Raw genomic sequence first — 23,509 nt, 5'->3', positions numbered from 1 at the left:
TATGCTTTAAAATATTTATTGAGCAGAGAAAAAGGAAGGGTGGTAAAAAGATGACACAGATGTTGATTGAACAGTTTTCTTCCAAGTTCTGGTGGACTTCGGACTTTAAATGTCTGTTCAAAAAAAAAATATATGCTCTCATTTTATTAAAGGTATCTTCCTTTATTCTGAATTTTCTTGTATATATACAATCTCAGTATATGTACATATATGTAAATATAAATATAAAGCATTTTAAAAATACTTAGCTAACCATAGATTATAATTAAAAAATGTGTTCCCTGACAATATCAATAACTGATTAGAAAAAATTGTAAATAATGTTGAAATAAATCATTTCACCATAAGTATAGCTGTCAAATTATATAGTTTTTGAAATATAATGATGCATAAAAATTTTAGAAGCCTTTTCATCTTTCTGTAGTACAAGATGCACTATTTCCACCAATATATAGAAAATACCATAGATATTAATGATTTGAAATTACATTCATAATACATTTTTTATATCCTTAAACAAAAAAATAAAGTTACATACGTGGCTAGAGCTTTGATTCTCCCCCAGGCCCTGATGGAGGAATTTCTTGTAATTTTTTTTGTTCCATCTGCTGTACGACCTAGTAAATGGAAAAAGAATGGCTTAAAAGTAAGTATTATTTGATTTTCTCATGACTTTTGACAAATCACAACAAACTAATTGAAAATTGTTTTCCAAAATGAGATATTCAAACTCTTAACATTTAGATTAATTGGGGCACCTGGGTGTCTCAGTCAGTTAAGCATCTGACTCTTGATTTCGGCTCAGGTCATAATCTCACAGTTTGTGAGATCGAGCCCTGTGTCTAGCTCTGCGAGGACAGTGCAGGGCCTGCTTGGGATTCTCTCTGCTCTCTCTCTGCCCCTCCCCAGCTTATACACGTTCTCTCTTTCTCAAAATAAATAAATAAACTCAAAAAAAATAAAATTTAGATTCATATTCAACAAAGCAGTTTTAAAAATACAAACATTTGGGGCACCTGGGTGGCTCAGTCGGTCAAGCGTCTGACTCTTGGTTTCAGCTCAGATCATGATCTCATGGTTTCAGGGTTTGAGCCCCACATCGGGCTCTGTACTGACAGCTCAGAGCCTGGATCCTGCTTCAGATTCTGTGTCTCCCCGTCTCTCTGCCCCTCCCCTGCTCATGTTCTGTCTCTCTGTCTTTCAATAATAAATAAACGTTAAAAAAAATTCTTTTAATACTAAAATTTAAAATACTATAGCTAATACTTTGAAATATTATATTACAAAAGCACACACTTTTAACAAAGCACCTAAAATTCTTCCTAATGCCACAATCATTTTATAAAATACCACCTGATGGTATTCCAGCTTCTGAGCCTCAAGTTGGTCATGCTGACGTTGTAGCTCTTCCTTTTGTTTCTGAAGCTCATCTGCCTTTTTCTTAAGTTCATTTTCTTGTAAAGAGATAAGATTTTCATATTCTTTCAGTTCTTCCTCTGTGAAGAACTGTTGCTGATCCAGTGTCTAAAAGAAAAAAACAAGGGAGAGAATAATCTTAAATATACAACAAGATCTGATTCAGCTTTAAAATTCTATGATTAGCAAAGAACAAAAGAGTATCTATAGTATTATACCTTTTTGGTAAGAAAGAAGAAGAAATAAGAAAATATATATTTATATACTTATTTGAGCAGAAAGGAAAAACCCAAGACTAATGAAATTGGTTACCTACAACACAAGGAAGAGAACTGGGTAGACAGATCAAATATGGGAAAAGAAATCACACTTCTTTGAATACACATTTTTTGTACAGATTTGATTTTTAGAAACATGTCAGTGTTTCACACACTCAAAAAAAAAAGAGAAATAAAATCCACAAAGACAGGAAAACTCCTCAAATTGACTATAAACAGAAGAAAATAAATAATGCTTTTATTTTAAGTGAATAAAACACAACGGGAAGGGGGAATAAACTAACACAAGAAACTTTTAATCACAGTATTCTGACTACATGCTCAGGCTAAAAACAATAAACAAAAATCTAAACAAATCATCAATTCTTGTTTTGCAGAGTTTAGCAATTCTGAAACACTTTGTACATCCTAGAATTGAGGAAATAAGTGGAATGATATTGTGGAAAATAGGAACTAGATTTCATATGAAATATGGAAAGAGGAAGAGGTAGAATGTTGTACTGGAATTGGAGGCATTGGACTGAAATTTGAGGAAGTATCAGTGTGAACTCAGTAAGTTTTAACATATATGGATAGCTAAATATAAGAAGATGAATATGGATGTATCTGTGTGTGCATAATATGTACATATACACAAACATATAATACAAACATAAATATATAGATATAAACACACACATACATACACATTGTTTTTTAAATTCCCCAACTCTGTTATCTGACAAACCCTAGAAGCAATGATACTCCGGTAGCAAGGAACACATCCAGTGCCCAGATCCTGGTCTGTGATATCAATCTCCACTGAAAAGAGCCAGTGCTCCTCATTAAAATGGCTGATTCTAGAGGTGGGATGGAGAAAGAACAAGATAAGCCTTGGACATCTTATGCAAAAAAGTAAGGAATCCTCGAAGAAAGATAGGTAACATGCCAAGAGGACACAAAAGCCAGTTTGAAGAAACTCCCACTAGCCAAATCTGGGGCAATTTGGGCATCAAAATAAATGGTGATAGTAAGGATACAAGCTTATTGAATAAGATAAGAAGCCATGAGTCTCCACTCAAATAAACAGAGATGGGGGAAGGGATAACTTTTCCTTACTGTAGAAGGCCAACTAATAAAATGTACAAGGAATGACGATTAGAAAATCACCATTCGTGGGAATGCAAGCTGGTACAGCCACTCTGGAAAACAGAATGAAGGTTCCTCAAAAAACTAAAAATAGAACTACCCTATGACCCAGCAATTGCACTACTAGGCATTTATCCAAGGGATACGGGTGTGCTGTTTTGAAGGGACACATGCACCCCCATGTTTATAGCAGCACTATCAACAATAGCCAAAGTATGGAAAGAGCCCAAATGTCCATCGATGGATGAATGGATAAAGAAGATGTGGTATAGATATACAATGAAGTATTACTCGGCAATCAAAAAGAATGAAATCTTTCCATATGCAACTACATGGATGGAACTGGAGGGTATTATGCTAAGTGAAATTAGAGAAAGACAAAAATCATATGACTTCACTCATATGAGGACTTTAAGAGACAAAACAGGTGAACATAAGGGAAGGGAAACAAAAATAATATAAAAACAGAGAGGGGGACAAAACAGAAGAGACTCATAAATATGGAGAACAAACTGAGGGTTACTGGAGGAGTTGTGGGAGGGGGGATGGGCTAAATGAGTGAGGGGCATTAAGGAATCTACCCCTGAAATCATTGTTTCACTATATGCTAACTAATTTGGATGTAAATTTTTAAAAATAAAAAATTAAATTAAAAAAAGAAAAAAAGAAAGAAAATCACCATTTGTAAACAATCATAGTAACAATTGTTTCTGGCTAGAATCATCAATGGATGCTAAAATTAGCAAATAATTAATCTCAGAGTATACCCTCAGAAATTCCTTTTTTTTAAACACAGCATTTTCATTTTTTATTGGTGATAATGTACAATTCTTTCAAAAAGTACTTTTACGAAATATATCAACTGTCTTAAAAAGATTCCCTTGGTTTTGGTAATGCTACATTGAGAATCCATCCTATAAAGTAACCCTAACCACATAAAAAGCTTTACATAAAAATGTGTTTACAGCAGCACTGTCTTTTTAAAATAAACAGTAAAAGAATGGGTGTCTAGCCCTGAGAAAACAGTTAAGCACTTCAATAACTATTAAAATAATGCTTACAATTAGTATTTGGAAACACTTTTGATATGATGTCAAGTGAATCTTTTTTTTTTAATGCTAGCTTCTGATTCTGGTAGTATGAAGAGTTAGACAAAACACTTTTTAAATTACAAGATAGAAAATAGAAGGGAAACCGGTAGACACCATCTTAAACAAATAATCAAAATTAACATTGCCAGTTATAAGAACAATCAGCAGCATATGCTCGGTGATATGATGCACTTGGCATCACTTTGGTGGTATTCCTACCAAAAGTAGGGATCCTAAGGAAAGAGCAAATGGAGGGAGATTCTACACAATAACTGGTCTATACTCTAGAAATATCAATGCCACAAGATACAAAGACTCAGGAACTGTTTCAGATTAAAGGAGACTAGGAAGACATTATAACTAAATTCAATGTATGATCCTGGATGTTCTTTTTCTATAAAGGGCAGTATTAGGAAAACTGACAAAAATCTCAACAAAGTCTAGAGACCAGAGAAGAGTATTATGTGTGTAGCATTGGTAATGTTACTGTGATTATGCAAGATAAATCCTTGTTTGCAAAAAATACACAGTTAAGTACCTTGGAATATTTAAGGTTAAAGCAGAATCATGTGCAACTTACTCTCAAGAAAATTATGTATGTTATATATAAATACACACACATGCACACAGATTAAAAATAGAGAAACAAAAAGAAAAAGAAAGGGGCACCTGGGTGGCTCAGTCAGTTAAGCATCCAACTTTGGCTCCGGTCACGACCTCGCAGTTCATGGGTTTGAGCCTTGCATCGGGCTCTGTGCTGACAGCTCAGAGCCTGGAGCCTGCTTCAGATTGTGTCTTTCTCTCTCTCTGCCTCTCCCCACTCGTACTCTATCTCTCTCTCTCTTAAAAATAAATAAACTTTAAAAAATATATATATATATTTTAAAAAAGAAAAAGAAAAAAAAGAATAATTGTAGTAAAATAGGAAATCTGGGGGAAAGGTTTTCAGGAATTCCTTGTCTATTCTTGCAACTCTTTTGTAAATCTAAAATTATGTCAAAATGAAAAAAAAATATGCAATTATCTGTTGATCTAGTTCACCAGAAGTAATAAAGAGAATGCATATTCAAATAATACTAGCATTCTTCTCTTCTTCACCAAAGTCCAGAAATACTGCAAATGTAGGAAAAAAACCCTTATGACAAAATAGCTGATTTCTTTAATCTCAAACTAAGATGATAAACTGTCATCCTGGGACTGTCCTTGTTTTAGCACCAAAACCTTCTACATCCTGGGAAACTCATTCCAGGGTAAACCAAGACAGTTGGTCACCCTATCTGAAACCATTTTCTGGACAATAAAAAATCTAATTGAAATGGTGATCTTCTATATTTTGTATGGAAAATTAAAATGTTCTTTCTTCAGTCTCTTCTGGTTGCTACCTCTCAATTATTCTTTTAAAAATGTGTATGCACAGTAAACCATGGAACAAATTGGGACACCTTTCTTGAGCAATTTGACAAGACATATTTAGAAACTAAAAATGTTCATAAACCTTGAGAATAGTTCTATTATTAGGACTCAATCCCAGGTAAACCATCATAGATCCTAAAAATGTCTGAACAAGTAGAGAGTCATCATAGTGTTAACTACTACAGTCAAAAAAAAGTGAAATTGACCCAAATGGCTAAATCTGTTTGAATGGTTATATAAATTATGCTACAACCACACAACTGAATGCTAAGAGTAATTTTTTAAATTTTATTTATTTATTTTGAGAGAGACAGAGAGAAAGCACATGTGCACAAGCAGGGGAGAGGCAGAGAGGGAGAGAGAGAATCCCAAGCAGGCCCTGCACTGTCAGCGCAGAACCCGACACAGGGCTCAGTCCCATGAACTGTGCGATCATGACCTGAGCTGAAATCAAGAGGCAGATATTTAACCCACTGAGCCACCCCAGTGCCTGGCTAAGGAGTCATTTTTAAACCATGTTTTTTGAGGAATGGCATCATGAAATATTGTTAACTTTAAAAAAACAGAATTTCCCAAACATACAAGACATTTATACAGTCCGAAGCCATTTAAAAAATATATAGATAGGAGTTTATGTGTACATGTAATTTAAAAATAAGACAGTATACTATATAATGTGTGCTATGTGTGCATATACTACAGATACAAACTATTTCCAAACTGGTATAACACAATGCATAAATTAAGTGTCTACCTTGGAATAATTCTACCATTCTAATTTATTCTTTAAAAGTATCTATATTTCGGGGCACCTGTGTGGCTCTGTCGGTTAAGCGTCTGACTTCAGCTCAGGTCATGATCTCAGTTTGTGGGTTCAAGCCTAGTGTGGGGCTCTGTGCTGACAGCTCAGAGCCTGGAGCCTACTTCCAATTCTGTGTCTCCCTCTCTCTCTACCCCTCCCCCACTCACGTTCTTTCTCTGTCTTTCTCAGAAAATAAATAAACATTAAAAATTTTTTTTAATAAATGTATCTAGGGGCGCCTGGGTGGCTCGGTCGGTTAAGTGTCCAACTTCGGCCTAGGTCATGATCTTCTGATTCGTGACTTTGAGCCCCACGTCGGGCTTGGTGCTGACAGCTCAGAGCCTGGAGCCTGCTTTGGATTCTGTGTCTCCCTCTCTCTCTGCCCCTCCCCTGCTCATGCTCTGTCTCTCAAAAATAAATAAATGTTAAAAAAAATTTAAAAAAAATAAATAAATGTATCTATATTTCTAATTTTCACACTTAGAAAAAGTGCAATTTTAAAAAGACTTATAATTATATGTAACTTGATTATAAATGAAAGGTCAATTGCCACAGGTTTTCCAAAAAATCAAGTTCATTATTTTACAGTGACGTTTTATATGAAAAGCCAAGACAGCAAGGCTCCCCATGAAAACATAATGGGGAATAAAAGTTAAAAAGTAGAATAAACTAATGTCGAATTTCTTGAACCATACATCCCATTTCAAGTAGGTTCTATTACCTCCCAGCTATCTGGCTCCAAGAATTCCTTTTTCTCTGTAGCTTTCAAAAACTCTTCTAGAGTCACTAGTCGGTCTTTGTTAGCATCAACCTGATTGAAAAAAAAGTTTATGTAAATAATATAACTCTTTCTCATATTACCAGAAATTACCTTCTAATAGATGCTACTACATAAACAAAGAGCAATTAAGGCTAGCTTAACATCCACAGAAATGGTGGGGGGAAGAAAACCAGAACACTCAACATTATATTAGAATCAAAAAATAGATACTGTTATCTTCTGTATAATTCAGATTTCAGCAAGATATCTATATCCCTGATTACCCTCAAAGATCACCACCCTTAAGTCTGCTGATCTAACTGGTTAGGCTATTATTGTCTTCCTCCCTCACCACATCATGCATAATCCAAAGAAAAATAACCTTTCCAGAAAGATGACTGTTTCAGCCAAGAATAAAGAAGTTTACATTAAAGTACTCTCAACATTTTTCTTAACAACTATCTAAACCAAAATTAAAGTTGACAATCTCTCCCAATCCTCTTCCATGGCTCTTACAAACTATAGCAAATTCAGTTACAAAAGTGAACCTCATAATTACCAAAGAAATTCATTTAGCACTTGGGATGCCAGCAGTCAACAGAAATCCCAATTCATCACCAATAGGTCAAATATCAGGTGAAAATCACTGACTTAAAACAGTGGGCCTTAGTTACCCTGCCTATGATGTCTATGACCAAAGTTTTGCTTAATAATGTGAACAAGAAGTAAATATTTGTTATGATAAACCATTAAGGTATTGGATTTTTTAGATTTTCTTAATGAAAATGCAGGTTTTTAAAATAGCAAATATTGGACTACGTTATTTTTTACTTCTAAAAGATATGCAATGGCATCTTAATCTTTTAAATACAAATCCTTTAAAGTTTAAAATATTTTAAAGCAGTTACAAAATAATTTTATCTACACTACAAGGAATTTACTGAATATTCTGGATCAAAAAAGCAAAATCCAATTAAATACCTATTCTGTATATTTATTTTCCACTTTGTGGTAAGATTTATTGTAAGAACTTGAAGTAACATATAATCTTAAAATTTTAAAGCGTACCTCATTCATTACATGTTCCCTCATTCTAAGCCGTTCTTCCTCCATTTCTACCATATCATCTTCTTCATTTTTGGGGTCATAAACTTTCTCCAACTAAAAAAAAAAAGTTTCAAACCAACATAAAAGAAAGGAAGATAATAAAAGGAAAAAAGAGAGCAAAAACTTACTGAACACTTACTGAACTCATTTACCTCTTTGGTAAATAGGGCTTCTAATTCTTGTTCATCTAGAAAGCCATCATTATTGACATCTGAAGTTTAAAAGTCACAAACACAAAAATCGATTTTAATGCCTTCGAAAATAAATAATGAAAATACAACTCTTTACAACTGGCTTGCAGAAGTTGTACTGACATGAAGCATCCATATGCTACAGAAAAAGGTTTCCTCCTCTTCATGAAGCCTCAGACCAGTGCAACTTATAACAATTTACTACTAATTCATAATTCATAATAGTTTTTTTAGAAAAATATATCTTAACCAGTTTTTTCAAAAATATGAAGTGAAATAATATGATATAGGAGTAAAGTACATTTTAATGTTATAGCATAAAGCATGTTGGATATAACCTAGCCAGTCACAGAAATACCTTCAGTTCACACAGAACCTTGCCATAAGTGGTAATGACTCAACAGTAAAAGCAAGCAAAAGACACAGCTACTGACCTAAAATATTTTATGCTGCAGATCAGTAATAAAGACCATGATATTACCTTAGAGAAAAACTCTAAACATTTATTGTCATTAGGACTCAATAACAGACCTTGGTAAAAATCAGTTAAGAAAAGCAACTGTAAATTTTCAAACAGCAGATATAAATATTAATATTTGTATCAAATCTGTTACCATGTAATTTGAAAAATGTCTTGGGGTCAAAGTCATTAGGATCCAATCCATCAGTCTCTTCCCATACCTCTTTTAGTTGATCTTTGCTTCCCTGTGAATCAATTTTTAAAAAATGCTCAAAACAAAATATAATCTATGTATATAGACTGAAAATAAAATACAAATTTGAGAAACTTTGCAGAATTAAGAATCTAAAGTACTAATAACTTATGATAAAATTTTACTGATACAAAAGAAGTATCTTCCTCTAATTATGGTTTCATAAAGTCATAATCCTTACTGGATGGTTAACTTTGGGATGATTTTCATGCTTTTTCTTCATTTCTTCAAATTTAGATTCTTCTTCTTTCCTCTTTTCTTCATTCAGTGTTTTTAAATATTCTCTCCTTTCATGTTCCTTCATCATTTCATATTTCTTAAATTCTTCATGCCGAGTCTTATCATAGTGTTCCAGATCACTTGTGGCCTATAATATTTAAATTAAATTACAAGAAGTGTTTGGAAATATAAATAAAGCTGTTCTTGTATATAGCATACTCTCTAACAGAAGATAGTATAGAAGGGCCAGAAATCACTGGACACTTCTTTTAAATTCTACCATTTTATTTTAGTCATTATTATTACCAGTATGTAGGCACTCAAAGAAACTCATAGTTCAAGCCTCAGCTTTAGAAAGCTCCTCATAAGCAAGTAATATATAAATTGATTTTAAAAAGAAGGAAGGAATTATATCAAATATGTACAGTATAGAAAACTAGAACAGTTTCTAACCACTTAACTAAACTAATACCCAGACTACAACATCTGGTTTGATAGCTCCATACAGTACAACATAAGAGGTCTACAAACTCTTACCTAAAATCTCAGCACCCAGATGTGTTTCAGAGTTTTCTAGATTTTAGAAAGAGAATATGGCATATATGCCATATTATAGAATATCTTTGCAGAGTCTATAATCAAAGAGATTAATACTTCCTCAGCAAAGTCTATGAATATTCAATGAAGTAGACTAAATAAAAACTATAAATAGCCTTACTATAATTCAAGCCAGGTTTCAACTTTAATGGTGCTTTGGACTTTGGAACTGTGGGCAAGGGGTTACAGATTGTTATGTCCATATTATTGTCTATAGTAATAGGGGTTAAGCTCTCTCCCTTTAAAGATACTCTATAGAGGGGCGCCTGGGTGGCTCAGTCGGTTAAGCCGCTGACTTCGGCTCAGGTCATGATCTCGCGGTCTGTGAGTTCAAGCCCCGCGTCGGGCTCTGTGCTGACAGCTCAGAGCCTGGAGCCTGTTTCAGATTCTGTGTCTCCCTCTCTCTGACCCTCCCCCGTTCATGCTCTGTCTCTCTGTCTCAAAAATAAATAAACATTAAAAAAAAATTAAAAAAAAAAGATACTCTATAGAGTATCTAAGAGTTATATTACCACTTCATTGAATTTATTTATCAAATTACAAAACCTCAAAGGCACAACAAAGACAACATTGTTTGGAATTATTCTCACCGCTTTGATTAGCATATCTAAATCTGTAGATTCAAACTTGTCAGGATTCATGTGGTTTAGGTGATCAAATTGTTTTAGAAGAGCATGATGGTCTATGCCCGTATCTGAAAGAAAATGAAAAAACAGTAAATAATAAAGTAATAAAAGCTAGAAACATTGATATAAATGACACATAAGAATAAACATTCATATTTATTCCTATAGGATTTTATGAGAATATTCAAAATTTTAGATTAAGTGTTGATATTTTCTTTTAGAATATTGTACATATTGTAGGCAAAAGTAATGTCCTTGAATCTAGAATGGAATACAATGTAATATGTACACTTTATTATTATTTCTAGAAAGGCTAGTTGTCTATCAGTATAATTACAGTAAAAACTTTTTTATTATTGGAAAACTACCAAATTTCCTACTTTTAATTGGATAAACTCTAATATACTGCCCTCATCAAAGACCTAAGGAGAATTTTTTTTTAAGTTTATTTATTATGAGAGAGAGAGAGAGACAGCATGTGAGTGGGGGAGGGGCAGAGAGAGAGGGAGAGAGAAGTCCAGGTAGGCCTACACTGTCAGTGCAGAGCCCAATGTGGGGCTTGAACACATGAACCATGAGATCATGACCTGAGCCAAAACCGTCAGCCAGATGCTTAACCAAGGGAGCCACTTAGGCCCCTTAAGTAGAATCTCTAAAAAGAATTGTTCTAAAATTTTTATGAAGGAATTTTTTGTATGCTGCTCCAATGAATCCTTTATGGAACAATAAAAATCTAAGTCAGGTAAATTCATTTAGATTAGGACTTATTTTTAAAGAAATATCAATTGTTTTTCTTTGTGAATAGTTTTTTTTACAAGCTACAGTTTATTGCAGTTGAGTGGGTAAAGTTAGTCTGGACTATTTCAGTTGGATAAAAGAATTGAGCAAAATAGGTACATGTGTTGATTTGTTAAAAGTTTGGGTTCCACTTTTAAATACACAGAACAAAATGAGGGTTGATGGGGGATGGAGTAGAGGGGAAAGTGGGGGATGGGCATTGAGGAGGGTACTTGTTGGGATGAACACTGAGTATTGTATGGAAGCCAATTTGATGATAAATTATATTAAAAATAGATAAATAAATCAGTAATTAGATTTAAAAACAAACAAATAAATAAATAAATGTCTGGGTTCTTAGAAAAAGGAATATACAAATATGGAATCATGGAATATGAGAAAGAAATCTGGAAATGGATGGGACTTAGTGCTGTGTGAATTTATTTCTAAAATATGAATATGTACATGTATATATATGTGTGTGTTTTACAGGCATATGCATGTGTATGTATATACATTTATATATACAAAAATGTGTGTGCAGGTATATGTTGATGTATATAGACATGCATATATTTCCTACCTCTGTCCGATGAAAATGCCAAGAAGAAAATATATTCCAGAAGCAATGAGCACACTTAGTGCCAGTCTTTGGTCTGTGGGACCAAAAGAAATATCATTTCCCACTAAAAAGAACCAGGAATCCTCAGATAAATGGCTCATTCCAGGGCTGGGGCAGGGTAGGTACAAGATGAGCCTGGAAGATTTTGTTATACTAGAAAGTAAGAAACTGCTAAATTTAGTTCAGTTAAGCTTTCACTGAATTCTTAGTATGGCACTATACAAATTTTACTTTATGAAGAAAAGATTTGTTATAAGACCCAGGCCTAAAGGATATGACCAGACAGTGAAATACATGAAAAGATGCTTAACCTCACTCAAAACAGGAGAAATACATATTAAAACTGTACTATTATATCATCTAAAACTTTTTTAAATTTTGTTTACTTTTATTTTGAGAGAGAGAGAGAGAGAGCATGAGCAGGGGAGGAGCAGACAGAGAGGGAGAGAGAGAATCACAAGCAGGCCCTGCACTGTCAGCACAAAGCCCGATGCAGGGTTCAATGTGGACCTCGGACTCACAAACTGTGAGATCATGACCTGAGCTGTAACCAGGAGTCGGACACTTGACTGATTGAGCCACCCAGGTGCTCCAGAATGATAAAATTCTTAAAGTTTGAAGATACATACTATTAGCAAGGATGTGAAAAATTATTGCTGGTAAGAGTATGTACTGACACAACCTCTGTGGAGGTAGCAATATCTATCAAAATTACAAACACATACACATGTATACAATTTCTCTATGGGGAACTTATCCTACAGATAATTTTACATGGATAGGCAGTGATATATGTACAAGAGTATTTGCTAGAAATAACCCAAATGCCCATTGCCAGAGGCCTAGTTAAATAAATTATGGTATATCCATATAATGGAAATCTATGCAGCGTAAAAAAAATTTTTTTTTAAATGAAGATGGTGTCTATGCACTAATACAGAAAGAACTCCAAAATATGTTGTTAAACGAAACCCACAGGGCGCAAAATGCATATTATATGCTATCTTTTGCATAAAAAGAGAGGGAAAAAAAGGCCGTTATTTTTATTTGCTTATATAAGAAGGAAGAAACAGAAGGATTATGTTCAGGGCAGTGAGAACTGATAGAGTACAAAAATATCAGAGCACTTTTGCTATATGCTTATACTTACTCTTTCTGGTTTTAATGAATGTGAATGTAGTACCTACTTTAAAAATTACACCAAAAAAAAAGGACCCTTTAAGTCTTTCTTCAAATTATTAAAAATTTTAATTCAAAAATTCTGAATCCATGAGAAAATATTCGTAAGTTTTCTAAGCATCAGACCATTTTCTTTAGATAATGAAATTTAGCCCCTGTTTAGAATAAAGAAAACACTGCCAAGATTGAGGGGATGGAGGTTGTCTAAGAAGAAAGTAATCTCAAAACACCTTAGGCCTCAGGGCACCTGGGTGGCTCAGTTGGTTAAGCGTCCAACTTCGGCTCAGATCATGATCTCATTGTTTGTGGGTTCGAGCCTAGCGTCAGGCTCTGTGCTGACAGCTCAGAGCCTGCTCCCGATTCTGTCTCCCTTTCTTTCTGCCCCTCCCCTGCTCATGCTCTGTCTCTGCCTCTCAAAAATAAATAAACATTTAAAAAAAAAAAACAAAAAAAAAAAACACCTTAGGCCTGGCTTCAAGGATGGAATTACCCTCTATTCCTGACCACCTGAAGTTCAATTTACCTCTCATTGATATCCTTAATCCCAGGATAATGAGTATTTGGTACTTGTTTTCTACATCTACTCACTGGCAGGGAGTTTAATGCTCTACACAAGCATTTCGCCAATATGATCCATTGGCCAGAAGTACATGTTTAAAATGCATATTACTCATCCCAGATTCAGAATATCTAGAGGTAGAATCCAGTAATCTACATTTTTTAAAGATTTTTTTAAAGGTTTTATTTATTTTTAACAGAGTGCAAGCAGGGAAGGGACAGAGAAAGAAGGACAGAGGACCTGAAGCAGGCTCTGTGCTGTCAACAGAGAGCCCAGTGTGGGACTTAAACCACGAGATCATGACCTGAGCCAAAGTTATACGCTCAATCGACTGAGCCACCCAGGTGCTCCCAGTAATCTGCATTTTTAACTAGCTCCCCAGGTGATGCCTACGTAATCTAAAGTTTAAGAACTACTATTCACCATGAGTAAACTTTCAGATGTTTATTAATGTCTATGAGCCACCCAGATAACCAACCCATGGGGGCACAAAGACACAGGAGCCAGCTTGAAGGGTCTCCCACTTGTCAAATCTGACCTCTTGATTTTGTTTCATAATTAGAAAGGCCATTCCAAGATAAAGAAATTCACCTACGTTGTCATTTAGTACTTTTATGGTATTATTTTCTACACTGAAGTCTTTGATTTATTTGTACTTATTCTGATGTATATGAGCTAGAGATCGAATTGTACCTTTTTCCAAATGGCTATCCAATTGTAGCAACACTATTCTTTTTAAAAATCTATCTTTATCCAACTAATAATGAGATACTACTTTCTTTTTTAATGTTTATTTATTTTTGAGAAAGAGAGTGTGAGCAGGGGAGGGGGGAGAGAGAGAGAGAGAGAGAGAGAAAGAGAGAGAGAGAGAGAGAGAGAGAGAGAGAAATCCGAAGCAAGCTCTGGGTTGACAGCAGAGAGCCCGATGCAGGGCTCGAACTCACAAACCGTGAGATCATGACCTGAGACGAAGTTGGATACTTGACCAACTGAGCCACCCAGGCATTCCAAAATACCACTTTTAATCAAACTAAATTCTAAATGTAGTTACTTTTGTTTCTGGAATTTCTTTTATTATTTTTTTAAATTTTATTTAAATCCAACTTAGTCAACATATAATGTAATAATGGTTTGAGGAACAGAATTTAGTGACTCATTACTTATATAACATCCAGTGCTCTGGAATTTCTATTCAGTTCCACTGGTCTTCCTACTTGTATGCCAGAACCATACAGTTCTAGTGACTGAGGCTTAGTGATATGTTTTAAGACTTCATATATCTCTCAAGTCCTTCACTGTTCTTCTTTTTCAGAGGTATATAGTTTATCTTGCTTGTTTCCTTTTTTCATATGAACTTTAAAATTAACTTGGCTAGTACCAGGGGGAAAAAAGTATATATTTTTATTTGGGTCATGTTAAGTTAATAAATTAACCTAAGGAAAACTGACCTGTTTATAATGTTGAGTCTTTGTATCAAAAAGATGTTATGTCTTCTCATTTTTTTCAAGTCTACTTTTGCATCCTTCAGGAGTATTTTAAAGCTTTTGGTATAAGTCTTACATATTTCTTAATAGGTTTATTCTAGGTAGTTTATCTTTGTTGGTATTGGGAAATGGAGTCTTCCATTGTATCTCATAACTGGCTGTTATTTGCATATGAAAAATTGATTTCTGTATATTCAGTTGACCTTGCTGAATTTTCCTGGTGTTTATGCTAAGTTTTTTAATCAATTACTTTTAGTTTCCAATATATAATCATATCACCTGCAAACAGAAATGGTTTTATCACTTCCTTTTCAATTACTTTACCTCCACTTTTTTTCATTGTAATTGTTTTGGCTAGTACCTCCAATGCAATATTGATTAGTAGTGGTGATAGTGGGCATCATTGTCTTGTTCCTGATTTTAGTTAGAAAACATACTTGTATTTCCCTACTCAGTATGATGTGGTTGAGTTGGACATCCCTGATCATGTTACAGAAGTATCTATTGACTACTATTTTATTACTTTATTACAATTAAGAAGGGGTGCTAAATTTTGTCAAAGGCCTTTTCTGTAGATATGCTTTATGAGACTACTTTCTTATCTCTGGATATTTTCATATTTCAAAAATTCGACTTCATAGCTATTTAATCTTCTCACTGTCTAAAATTAAAAGAATATGGGAGCACGAATAGGCAGAGCACAGAGGATTTTTAGGGCAGTAAAACTACTCTGCATGATACTAGATTGGTAGATACATGTCATTATAGCTTTGTCTAGACCCATAGATGCACAACACCAAGAGTGAACTCTAATGTAAACTATGAACTTTGGGTGATTATAATGTATCAATGTAGGTTTATCAGTTATAACAAATGTACCACTCTGGTGGATGATGGGTGATATTAGTAATAAAGGAGGTTATACATGTTTGGGGGCTAGGGGTATTTGGGAAATCTCTGCACCTTCCCCTCAACTTTGCTGTGAACCTTATACTACTCTAAAAAAAATCAAATCTAAAAAATTTTAAAAATTTTTAATTTTTTTTGAGAAAAAGAGAGTGTGTGGAGAGTGTGGAGGAGAGGGGCAGAAGGAGAGGGTGAGAGAGAGAGAGAGAGAGAGAGAGAGAGAGAGAGAGTCCCAAGCAGGCTCCAGGCTCAGTGCAGAGCATGATTCAGGGCTCAATCCCACCACCCTGGGATCATCCTGAGCAAAAATCAAGAGTCAGGGGCTCAACCGAATGAGCCACGCAGCTGCCCTATTCTTCTTCTTGTAAGCTAGTGGCTTAATTCATTACTTTTCTTTCATTCTTCCTTTATACTGACATAATAACTTAAGGCTAATCATTTTGATTTTTGAATGATGTAAATGGATTACCTATTTTAAAAATTAAATTTTAAAAAATTAAGAGAAGGCAAATCAATACTAACATTAAATTTTGACAAGAAAAACATGGTATGTGCTGACCTCCACAACCAAATACTGAAAGTTTCCTACTTTTTCTTTAGCACTTACCTTGAAGGGAATCCAATTTCGCTTTAATTAGCATTCGTAACCTTGCCACTTCTTGCCTTTTCAGCTCATCAAGTTTTGTCCTCACATGGTGACTTACTAAATCCAATTCTTTGCTTAGCCTCCCACTCTGTTAACAAAATTAACAAATTAGTTTTATTTATTACATTCCATTTTTAGACCAGACACAATATATTAAAATTTGGGTTATGATAGTGATAAATAATTCTAATTAATTTAGATAAATTTGATATTATAAAAAGAATTTCTCTCAGAAGACACTCAGTTTGTAACTCTAAAATCAAAATATCTAAAAACCATATATTATGAAAAGAGCCCAAATGTCCATCAACTGATGAATGGATAAAGAAGATGTAGTATGCATACATAAAAATATATTCAAAATGGATGAAAGACCTAAATGTGAGACAGAAAACCATCAAAAGCCTACAGGAGAACAGCAGCAACCTCTTTAACACGGGCTATAGCAACTTCTTACTAGACACGTCTCTGGAGGCAAGGGAAACAAAAGCAAAAATGAACTATAGGGACTTCATCAAGATAAAAAGCTTCTTCATAGCAAAGGAAACAATCAACAAAACTAAAAGGCAGCCTATGGAATGGAAGAAGATATTTGCAAATGAAATATCTGATAAAGAGTTAGTATCCAAAATATATAAAGAATTTATCAAACTCAACACCCAAGGAACAAATAATCCAGCTAAGAAATGGGCAGAAGACATGAACAGACATTTTCCCAAAGAAGACATCCAGATGGCTAACAGACACATGAAAAGATGCTCAACATTACTCATCAGCAGGGAAATGCAAATCAAAACCACAATGAGATACCACCTCCTACCCGTCAGAATGGCTAAAATTAACAACATAGGAAACAAGAGATGTTGATGAGGATATGGAGAAAGGGGACCCTCTTACAATGTTTGTGGGAATGCAAACTGGTGCAGGCACTTTGGAAAACAGTATGGAAGTTCCTCAAAAAGTTAAAAATAGAACACTCCACAATGCAGAAATTGTACTACTAGGTATTTATCCAAAGGATACAAAATTGCTGATTCAAAGAGGCACATGTACCCTGATTTTATAGCAGCATTATCAACAATAGCCAAATTACGGAAATAACCCAAGTGTCCATCACCTGATGAATGGATAAAGAAGATGTGGCTCATATATACAATGGAATATAACTCAACCATCAGAAAGAATGAAAGCTTGCCATTTGCAACAATGTGGATAGAGCTAGAGCAAAATGAATCAGAGAAAGATAAATACCTTATGATTTCACTCATATGTGGAACTTAAGAAACGAAACAGATGAATGTAGGGGGAAAAAGAGAGGCAAATCAGGAAACAGAGTCTTAACCATAGAGAACAAATTGAGGATTACTAGAGGGGAGGTGGGTGGAGGGGATGGGTTAAATATGTGAGGGGATTAAGGAGGGCACTTGTGATGAGCACTGGGTGTTTTAAGTGATAAATCACAAAATTCTACACCTGAAACTAATGTTATACTGTATGTTAACTAACTGGAATTTAAATAAAAATTTGGAGAAAGAAAGAAAAGATAAAAATAAAAGCCACATTAATTTAAAGCATAATTAAAGCACAAAGGAGAAACTCAAAACGTGACTTGAATTGTAAAATGGTACAGCCACTTTAGAAAACAATTTGGCAGTTCCTCAAAAAGTTAAACACAGAATTACCATATGACCCAGCAATTCCATTAGTAGGTATATATCTAAAGAATTGAAACATATGTTCACATAAAAACTTGCACTTGAATGTTCATAGCATCATTATTCACACTAGCATAAAAAGTAGAAGTAACACTGTTCAGCTGTAAAAAGAAATGAATGTACCCATATAAGCTACAATACAATGAACCTTGAAAACATGCTTAAGTCAAAGAAACCAGACACAAAAGGCCACAGACTGTATAATTCCATTTATGTGGAATGTCCAGAATAGACAAATCCATAGAGATAGAAAGTAGATTAATGGTTGTCAAAAGTGGAGAAGAGGGGGGAAAAGTAGAGTGATGGCTTAACGGATACAGAGTTTCTTTTGAGGGGAAATGAAATTGTTTAAAAGGAGATATCGATAATGGTTGCATGTAGATACACTAAAACCCACTGAATTATATGCTTTCAAGGGGAAAGTTTTAAGGTATGTAAATTATATTTCAATAAAGTAATTTTTTAAAGTAACATGGCCACATTAAGCTTTAGTAATTCTATATACAAATAACTTTTCAAAATTCACCTTTTTTACATTGTGTCCTTTGATTACTTTTCTCATAGATGAATAATTAGATACATATTCCAAAATTTAAGAAACAAAATAGCTAGTAGTTTACTTTACTTTCTCTTGTTTATAAATGCATTTGCAATCACAAACTGCAAATCTAGCAATCAGGCAGATAAACCTTTTAGGACTGAATCAACGGGGCCTGCTGAGGAAGATTAAAAAAAAAAAAATGAACCCCTTCCGCCCACCCCCCTCCCCAAGGAAGACCAAGAAATAATGTTCAGAGAGTAAGAAGGAGAACCAAGAGAATGTGCTGTTATGAAACACAAAGCAGTGTGCTCAAGGAGAGACCGGTCATCATTATTACATAAAACAATGGTTCTCAAAGTGTAGTCCCCAACGCCAACTGGGAACTTTAGGATATGCAAGTTCTAGACTTACTGATTCAGAAAGCCTATAGGTGGGGGCCAAGAAATCTGTGTTTCAACAAGCCCTAAAATCTGAGCACCACTGAGATAAAATAAAAGAGTCCAGTAAGAATAGGAATAAAAAGTGTTTACTGTATTTGCCAATTAAGAAATAACTGACATCCTTCATAAAAGTATACTCAGTGGAGGGATGTGGGCAAAGCCATGATCTTTCCAGTTAGCAATACTTGGGAAGTGAAGAAATGTAGTATGATTCCCCTTTCAAAATACTTGGCTGAAAAGGAAAGGACAAATTCTAACTTTTTTCACCCATTTTCTCCTGAGAAAAGAGTCTTTGCTGAGCTATTTATAATGATCCTGTTGACTTGAGTTTTATTGTCTATTTTAATTCTTCTATCTTTTTCACTGAATAACTATTTAACTTACTTCATTTTGTCTCTCCCTTCCTTAATAAGGAATAGGAATTGACTATGAAAAGAAGACAGTTATAAAAGTATTCCCTGTAGGGGCGCCTGGGTGGCTCAGTCGGTTAAGCGGCCAACTTCGGCTCAGGTCATGATCTCACGGTCCGTGGGTTCGAGCCCCGCGTCAGGCTCTGTGCTGACAGCTCAGAGCCTGGAGCCTGCTTCCGATTCTGTGTCTCCCCCTCTCTCTGACGCTCCCCCGTTCATGCTCTGTCTCTCTGTCTCAAAAATAAATAAATGTTAAAAAAAAAAAAATTAAAAAAAAAGTATTCCCTGTATTGGGGCGCCTGGCTGGATCAGTCAGTAAAGCACATGACTCTTGATCTCAGGGTCGTGAGTTGCCCCACATAGGGTATGGAGCACACTTAAAAAAAAAAAAAAAAGTATTCCCTATAGCAAACCAGGATTATCTCCCTGTTATATTTCCCATTATCCACCTGTTCTGTTATCCACAAAAAAATGTTCTTAACCCTACCTGAAGTAGATAAGAGACACTAAAAGTTCTATGTTAAATATTATTCACCCCAGGAAATTAGTTCCACAGGGCAAATTAATTCTTCAAAGGAAACACAAGATTGTTCTCAAGACAATTCAAGGAAATTATTGGCAGGATTCCTATTACAGGAAGAATGATTTCCCCCCTTCTTCCATCACTTCATACTGAATTATGTGTCCATGCTCTACATCTCCAAAATATATTATACTCCCATCATATATTCATCCTATTAATCTTTTTCTAGGTATTACTTATTCAGAATAAATTCTAATTTCTTTAAGAGCCTGGAAAGAGTCCATCTTTGTATTCCTAGTACTCAAGTCAGTGTCTGAGATGCTTTAATGTTTGTTGAGTAATTATTTAATTACATTTACCTTTATTTCCTCTATGTCTGCTTTCTGTAGCTTTTCTCTGAAATGATTATCTGTTTCCAGCACATCAATCACTTGCTTAAGATATTCGTCATAATAAAGTCCAGTATCCTTCAAATTAAGAAACAAACAATAATGTTTCTGAAAGTTTTTTCTTCCCTGCATCTAAAGATCTCAATCCTAAAAAATAAAAAAAATAAAAAAAAAAGTCTAACAAAATGGCACTGAGATGTATCTACTTTAACAGCTTGGACAAAGTCAAAAGCTATACTTCTCAAATGAAAAATTTTATATCAGAACCAATATAATGTTTTATTGTTACACAAAGGTACATTTTCTATACGGCTTAGACAATGAAGACTTAACTGATAATATTATTGGTTTTACCCCATTGTCACCTGTCTTTCCTCATTACTATCTCTCCTTTGAATATAATAACAATGTTTGCTTGGCTGGTGAGCTCTACATTGGAAATGTATTTTGATTGGGCACCTGGGTGGCTCTGTCAGTTAAGCTCTGACTTCAGCTCAGGTCATAATCTTAGTTTGTGAGTTCGAGCCCCACATCAGGCTCTGTGCTGCTTCAGACCCTCTGTCTCCCTCTCTCTGCCCCTCCCCTGCTGGTTCTCTCTCTCTCTCAAAATAAATGAATAAACTTAAAAAAAAAAAAAAGCATGGAAATGTATTATTAGGATTAATTCCCCTATGCATTACTTAATATATGACCTACATAAATAAACATTGTCTAATATTAAACAACATACGCTTATCCAATACTCTTTCACTGCCATTTCAGAAATAGTTCCTAAATATGCAGTTTTATAAGTAATAAATATTAGCAGCATTTAGTTAAAATTCTTCCCATAAGGTTATATTTATCATTTCACTTACTGGTGGTTCTATCTTTGCGCTGTCCACAGGTTGCGTATTTTTTACTTTTGTCTTGTCTATGTCTATAGGCACAGCTTCAAGAGCAGAACGTAGACAGGTAACCAAGAGAAAACAATATTGTATTAAGATAGTCCTCCACCTCATCTGAAATAAAGGTATAATTTTAGATAGTAAGGTCTTGAAAAGATGCCTTCAAACTATATATACATGCATTCCCAATGCCATGTTAATAACATATCCAATTTCAAGAAATTTAATACAACCAAATAATTCTAGAAAGATGTTAAAAATAGATTATAAGTTATCCAAAATAATACTTTAAACAGATCACTAAATAAAATCAGGGGAGAAATGCTTTTCAACCAAAATTAAAAAGACAAGTAATCAAAACTTTAAAGTTTAAACTGCTTATAAGAAATCATTTAGTTAATTATAAAAGCTTCAAATAAAGATGATAATAAGGTTCTCAAAATCTTTAAAAGCAAATAGCCCAAATTTAAGAAAGGGAGAAGTAAGGAAAAACTGTATTTTTTTATTAAAATAATAGGGAGCTAAAATTGTTTCTAGACATATTTAATTTAGCTTCGATCTAATTTTGAAAGTAAGTTGCTCTATAAATATAAGTTGATTAAAACAGACAACTATTGGGGCGCCTGGGTGGCTCAGTCGGTTAAGGGTCTGACTTCAGCTCAGGTCATGATCTTGCGGTATGTGAGTTCGAGCCCCGCGTCGGGCTCTGTGCTGACAGCTCAGATCCTGGAGCTTGTTTCCTATTCTGTGTCTCCCTCTCTCTCTGACCCTCCCCCATTCACGCTCTGTCTCTCTCTGTCTCAAAAACAAATAAACGTTAAAAAAAAAAAAAAAACCCAGACAACTATTTTCTTAACCTTATAAACATTATTTTATCATAGCCAGTAGTAATTTGATAAAGATTCTTTTTGGACAATAATCTTTCAAATAAATAGGTCAATAAAATATCAAGCTTGAGGGGCGCCTGGGTGGCGCAGTCAGTCGGTTAAGCGTCTGACTTCAGCCAGGTCACGATCTCGCGGTCCGTGAGTTCGAGCCCCGCGTCAGGCTCTGGGCTGATGGCTCGGAGCCTGGAGCCTGTTTCCGATTCTGTGTCTCCCTCTCTCTCTGCCCCTCCCCCATTCATGCTCTGTCTCTCTCTGTCCCAAAAATAAATAAAAAAAAAAACGTTGAAAAAAAAATTTTTTTTTTTAAATATCAAGCTTGAAACAAGCAAGCAGCAACTATTAATATTCCCACAGTATTATTCAAACTTTGTTTATTCAAACAGTTTCTACTCCATAAGGATCTTAGTAGCTCTGGAGGATCTACTACAAAAATGAGAATGAATAAAAATTGCATATTTAATTGATTTTATACATATAGATTCATGTTAGGGTCCAAGTCAAATATAACAGTCTGACAGTACATATAGAATATGCATCATTTAACTCAGAATCTCCCAAACTTAGCTGGCTATGGACCTTTTTTTAAGTCACATGTTTTTGTTTTTTGTTTAATTTTTTTTTATGTTTATTTATTTTTGAAGGAGAGAGAGACAGAGCGTGAGGGGGGAGGGGCAGAGAGAGGGAGACACAGAATCCGAAGCAGGCTCCAGGCTCTAAGCTGCCAGCACAGAGCCCGACGCAGGGCTTGAACCTGTAAACCACAAGATCATGACCTGAGCCTAAGTAGGAGGCTTAACCGACTGAGCCACCCAGGCGCCCCTGAAGTCACATGGTTTTATCCATAGAACACAATTTGGAAAAGATGACACTGCCTCTCATTTTTACCACAACCCTAGATAATAGATAAGGCAGTGACTCATTTTACAGATGAAGAAAATTTTAATTAAAACAATTCACTCATGGAGCATTGTCTTGCATTAACAAAATTACTAGAACTCACATTTTAGTGCTATTTCTAATATATCAAAAATTTTTAGCACCTTTATTGAGATATAATTCTCATGCCATAAAATTCACCCATTTAAGGTACAGGATTTGTCTATTCTGTAAAGATGCTACTCTACGTTTAGTTCTCAAACCTGAAGGATCAAATCTCATGGGAGCTTGATTCTCAGGCTGTCCCCAAAACCTCTAGAATCAGAA

General features: G+C 34.7%; 1 protein-coding gene across 2 annotated transcripts in view; it reads right to left on the bottom strand.

Annotated features, from left to right (window-relative positions):
* NUCB2 (nucleobindin 2) overlaps positions 1–23,509 on the bottom strand; it is a 41,265-nt gene continuing 17,756 nt past the window's right edge. For both annotated transcript variants that reach the window (XM_042904938.1, XM_042904939.1), the window contains 12 exons: positions 21,390–21,533; positions 20,503–20,610; positions 16,476–16,602; positions 10,306–10,409; positions 9,081–9,266; positions 8,801–8,891; positions 8,148–8,206; positions 7,957–8,049; positions 6,850–6,939; positions 1,354–1,524; positions 539–617; positions 1–113 (listed from right to left, as the gene is read on the bottom strand). In XM_042904938.1, coding sequence (XP_042760872.1) covers positions 543–617; positions 1,354–1,524; positions 6,850–6,939; positions 7,957–8,049; positions 8,148–8,206; positions 8,801–8,891; positions 9,081–9,266; positions 10,306–10,409; positions 16,476–16,602; positions 20,503–20,610; positions 21,390–21,533 — 1,248 coding nt within the window. In that variant the 3' untranslated portion in view covers positions 1–113; positions 539–542. The remainder of the gene's footprint in view (positions 114–538; positions 618–1,353; positions 1,525–6,849; positions 6,940–7,956; positions 8,050–8,147; positions 8,207–8,800; positions 8,892–9,080; positions 9,267–10,305; positions 10,410–16,475; positions 16,603–20,502; positions 20,611–21,389; positions 21,534–23,509) is intronic.

This window comes from Panthera leo, chromosome D1 (assembly GCF_018350215.1).
Source record: "Panthera leo isolate Ple1 chromosome D1, P.leo_Ple1_pat1.1, whole genome shotgun sequence".
Taxonomy (NCBI): domain Eukaryota; kingdom Metazoa; phylum Chordata; class Mammalia; order Carnivora; family Felidae; genus Panthera; species Panthera leo.
This window is presented reverse-complemented; position numbering and strand designations above follow the sequence as displayed.